Source organism: Anopheles darlingi, chromosome 3 (genome assembly GCF_943734745.1).
Source record: "Anopheles darlingi chromosome 3, idAnoDarlMG_H_01, whole genome shotgun sequence".
Taxonomy (NCBI): Eukaryota; Metazoa; Arthropoda; class Insecta; order Diptera; family Culicidae; genus Anopheles; species Anopheles darlingi.
Genome location: NC_064875.1, coordinates 59,614,542 through 59,619,541, shown reverse-complemented (window position 1 = coordinate 59,619,541; position 5,000 = coordinate 59,614,542). Strand labels below are relative to the sequence as shown.

At 46.5% G+C, this 5,000-nt stretch overlaps 2 protein-coding genes across 4 annotated transcripts in view; one reads left to right on the top strand and one right to left on the bottom strand.

Moving 5' to 3' along the window:
• The window catches only part of LOC125957927 (homeobox protein meis3-A-like), a 53,391-nt gene extending 51,856 nt beyond the window's left edge, over positions 1-1,535 (top strand). For all 3 annotated transcript variants that reach the window (XM_049690975.1, XM_049690973.1, XM_049690974.1), the window contains one exon: positions 1-1,535. This exon is cut by the window's left edge and continues 1,937 nt beyond it. The gene's annotated coding sequence lies outside the window, so the exon portion shown is untranslated.
• An 11-nt stretch (positions 1,536-1,546) lies between these two features.
• Positions 1,547-5,000, bottom strand: part of LOC125957921 (integrator complex subunit 14) — a 7,926-nt gene continuing 4,472 nt past the window's right edge. The window contains exon 2 of the mRNA XM_049690966.1: positions 1,547-5,000. This exon is cut by the window's right edge and continues 569 nt beyond it. Coding sequence (XP_049546923.1) covers positions 3,722-5,000 — 1,279 coding nt within the window. The 3' untranslated portion in view covers positions 1,547-3,721.

Genomic DNA, 5,000 nt, shown 5'->3' with positions numbered 1-5,000 from the left:
CTAGCCGGTAAGCGATTTAGTAAGCCACGCAGAGAACAAGAGCGGGAGAGAGAGAGAGAGAGAGAAAGAGAGAGAGAGAGAGCGAGCGAGCGATTAGTATATATATTAGCGACCATCACTCAGTTGACAGTTAGACTTTAGCTCTTATCTGGTAAGGAATGGCCACGTCTAAAAACGGCGCAACGGCAACATTAATACGATGGTTGCCGTTAAAGGCTTAACTGCTTCGTGTACATGAGTGTTGGTGCGTGCGTGTGTGCGTGTGTTGGTACGTGTGAGTTTGAGGCTGGAAAAATACGAAACCGCGAAGACGAAGAAGGGCGACGACGTGAAGTCTGTGATAATAGATTTATTTGTTTTCCATATCCGCCACAGAACCGTGCAGTAGCCGAGAGTAAAGAAAAAGAGAAGGAAGGAACCAAGGAAGAGAGAGAGGGACAGTAAAGGGAGCACGGGAAATACAATCTGAACGAAAAACAAATCCTTGATTATCCACCAGGACACGCACAGAAACAATAGAGAAAGAAAAATCGATCCAATACCAATCAATCACATCCGTAGCGTCAGCGAAAATAGGAGTAATTATAATTTGTATCCCCCATCCTTTTTAGTTGAAAGCAGAAGAAGAAAAAGTTATAAAACCACAAAAAAATATAAAATGGTGTAAAGTGATGAAAAGTGCAAAATGAAACATTGAAGAGAAGAAGCCCCTTCCTATACGAAGAAACGACGATACGAGGAAATGAAGAAGACAGCTAGAGAGAGTGGAGAGAAAAAATACGGTTGAATTAAGCAAGAAACAAAGTAAACCAACCCAGTCATCGAAGTAACTGAAGTATACCATGTACGAGGTAAGGAACGAAAGGAAGAAAATTGCCGACAAAGCGGCAAACACAGTAGGCACAACAATGAAACAATTGAAAATTGCACAATATAAAACGCGCAAAATACGAAGCAAGCTGATGCGCTAGCAAAAGTAATGTAGAAAAAAAAAACAAAAAAAACATGTCGAACACAGTCGACAAAACAATGAAATGAAAGCAGCCACCTCTACCAAAATACTGAGGATGCCAATGATGGAAGCAAGGACGGTGGACAAGCGACAAGTGAGTTTAGTAAAGGGGAGCCACTAGAAGGACTAACGGGGACAAGAGTCCTTGCGTGCGCCCCGCTGCGTGTGTGTTTGAGTGTGTGCGAGTGTTCTTTTTACAAAATTTCCATTGCTTCCTGAGGATGCGGATAGCGGTTCCACGGGATACCCTCGGCATCGTGAGTGCGTGCGTGCGAGCGTGCGCACGTCACTGCGAAACACTGTATACGTAATAGGAAAAGAAACAAAGAAAACAAAGAATTCATATTGAGTGAGGCAAAACCGAAACATACTATAGAAGGTAAACAAATTTACGTTATTATTTTCTAAACATTACAACACATAAATCTATATATATTATATATATACATATATTATATATATTCCTAGTAGCGAATAAGGTTTTTATTCACATTTCCTACTACCAGTCGGAGGAAAGGAAAAAGGAATGGAATGAATGCGAGGATCCGGGTGATACAGGCGATCGTTGGCCAGATGAGTCACTGTGGTGGTAGCAGCAGCATCTGGCATAATCATGCCAGCACTTTCTACGTTTCATACGCATCATGTACAGCCCCAGATCGATCTTCTATTCCGGCTTCTCCTAACCAGATTCCAAATGCTGGCTTCTTCTAACCTCTCTGGCTTCAGCTGCTACTTACTACTACAGTGGCCAATCCGCCATCAATCGCTTGTTCAGGCCACAGTTAATAACTCAAGTATACTAGTGCGATAAATGTGGTAGCACGTGGAATGTTACAAGCATTGCATCACACACACAAAAAAACGGAATGTTGGAACGTGCACAACTCCGACGAATCTGTCCAGCGCCATACCATGCCATGCACACGCCACCGTCCTTACTACAGAGGTGTGGAAGGAAGTAGACAGGGGACAGTGAAAACCTCGTGGTCCTCGAACAGAGCGAGCGTCCACTGACCACTAACCATGGCAATGTGTGCTTCCTAAGAAAGAAAAAATAGTTACCATTTTATTCTTCCATTTCGTTCTTACTTTGTTTGTTTTCTTCAAAACGGAAAGTTGGCCAATTTGCTGGCCACGGTCACACACAATCGGTTTTACCACTTTCGGTTTCACTTTTCGGCGGTTGCGTGACTCCGAATATCCTGCCGCCGTCCATGATGATGCGGGCGGTAGACCTTGAGCGCAAGTGGCCACGCAATGCTTACCCTTTCGGGGTTATAGGGTTCTGTTGAAGGGGGCCCTTGATTCCTGAGTGCCAATCTCGACTCGTTCCTATTATTAACCCGCGGGGAAAAGCGTGCGTCCCCGTAATGGAGCCCCTGTCAGCGCTCGCAGACGGTTCCGGGAGAGAAGCAAGAAAATTATTTCCGGACCTGGCGCTTTTGGTCAGAGGTAAATGCCAGCTCGTGCTCATTTCACGAATGTCAGATTTCGATTGGCAGTGCTGAGCTTCTTGCACCGGAGTTATGGTGCCTTTTAGTTCAGGAGATCGATTCGAGGAGACAGCAGGGGGCAGCAGGAAGATAGAGATCCTGTGGCCGTGGTGGTAGAATTAACCAACCAACCAACCAACCAACTAAGCAACTTCCGTGCCATTAAACAGAAAGAGAGCAGTCAGTTGGGCTCAGGTGGAGACGAATACGAACTAGTGTTTAATAATCGGAGCAGGTCACATGTTCCCATTGCCGGTCTCGAAGATAAGCAAAAGAGCGAGAAGAAAAGGAAGCACACACACAAACCTACCTTCAGTTAAAATACGTAACAACGGAAACTTTAGATCTTATTAATATTATTACGAGCGAAAGGCGACGAGGAACAAGAGGAACTTGAAAATCTCATTGCAAAATCACTACAAAGGGCTTACCTCGAAAAAAAAGCAAAAAGAAAAAAAGGAACAAAAATGGCGAATAAGAGAAGAGTTGGTATACTTAAAATGCTTTCGCAAAAAAAATTGAAAACTAAAACAGCAACTTCGTTCATTGAGACACGAACAGCATTAGAACGGGATAGGTATGTAGGCAAAAAACCAAAACCATTAGCATTATCTTTTTCTCGGTTCAAGCTGAAGGTGGCAAACGGCTGAACGAAGGCACTCAAAACACACCAAAAACAAAAGAGAAATATACGAAAAGGTAAGCAGACAAAAAGGAAGAACAACAACAAGAAAACGAGGAAAGCATTAGAAAGCAGTAAGACAAAATTGAAAGCTATGTAAAATTCATTTCGAGAGGTGCAGAGAGGCCCGAGAGGAGAAGCACAAATCTTTACAGTTAAAGCTACTCAAGTGACAAACAGTCGAAAGAGGAGGAACGAAACGAATATACGTAAAAGCGAAGGAGAAAAGGCGGCCGATGAAGACGGGCAAAACCATACTGGAAAGATGGTGAAAATGTATACTACTATATTATATTAAATGATCATTCATTGATTGAAGGAACCGAGACCGAGAGAGTGGCGCGTGGTCACCACGGAGCTGTTTGGTAGCACATGGCGAGGGCAACGAAGCAGAGAGGCTGACAGACAGAGAGAGAGAGAGAGAGCGGAAAGCGAGAATAAACAATATTTGAAACATGATTCTCAACTTTTATTTTGAAAGAAATCCCTAATCCTAAACGCCTTAACGCACAGTCTGTCTCCATATCTAACCTAACCGAGCTGATTGTACTTTGTGGGTAGAGCGTGAATAACGGACTTGGGATCGCGATTCGTTTGCTTTCGAAGCTCGGTGGCGGCGTGCGTCAGCTGGAGCGCACAATCGGGCGAAGCGCTCATCGGCAGCGTGCTCATCTCGCGCTCGAAAATGTGTGCCAGACCCTCGAGCAACTCTACGAAACCCAGCGATAGGGCAGCCCTGCGAAGACGGTTCAACTCCTTGTAAAACTGTTGCGTTTTCTCCGGTAGCTTCTTCGCATGGCGCAGTACCTTCTGAATGTCGGACTGTAGGCCAGCTTGCCGGATCCACACGACAATATTTTGCGAGTAGCTGCGCTTCTCCGCCTTGATCGGGAACGCTGGATTCTCGCCTGGTAGTGCATCTTCGAGTGTACCCAGATAGCGTAGATCGCCAAGCCACGGTACCACGTCGTTACCCGGTGGTAGTACGTTCAGCATCAGATTCGATTTCTTCTTTCCATCCGCGTACGAGTAGATAAACCCATACCAACCTTCACCGAGCAGCACTAGCGCGGCCATGTTTTCCACCTTCAGGGCACCGTGCAGTAACACGCAGACGGATTCACGGTTAACATCCTCGAGTTGGTCGTCGTGATGCTGCTGCTGCTGCTGCTGCTGATGGTGATGGTGTTGACCATGATGGTGATGATGATGGTGATGATCGCCGGAAGCGCTGCTACTGTTGCTGTTGCTACCGGTATCCGATTTAGCGAAGAAAACCTTTATGTCCGCCTCGAGCCTTTCTTCGGGAGTGGGAAGCGTTGCGTGTCCGTTCTTGACACCCGTTGCTGCAACTCCTATACCGTCGCTGCCAACGGCGGGAGGACCACCGGATGAGAGGGTGCGCTGTTTGGTGTTACCGTCAACGCCATGCTCCACCTTAATCGTCACATCAGTCGATACCTTAACCGTAGCGACACCGCCAGGATTACGTGGCAGAATCAAATGCCGGCTGATGGACATCGGTGAACCAATATCGGCCAGTGCAAGGAATCCGCAAACTTCCAGCCGGCGGGACATTAGTTTCGTCGTCTCACCCCCCAATACGTCACGCGCCGTGTATGGCAAAGGAGCTGGCCACACGACAATAGGACCCTCGAGCCGAAAGTATCCTCCACAGCGCAGTGTAGCCTCGAACTGTCGATAATTAGTGTCACACATCGTTTCAAACATCTCCAGTGCGGACGTGCGCGTTAGGTGGCGCTGAGTTCTGGCATCCTCTTCTGTCCCATCAGCACCGTCACCGGTCAGG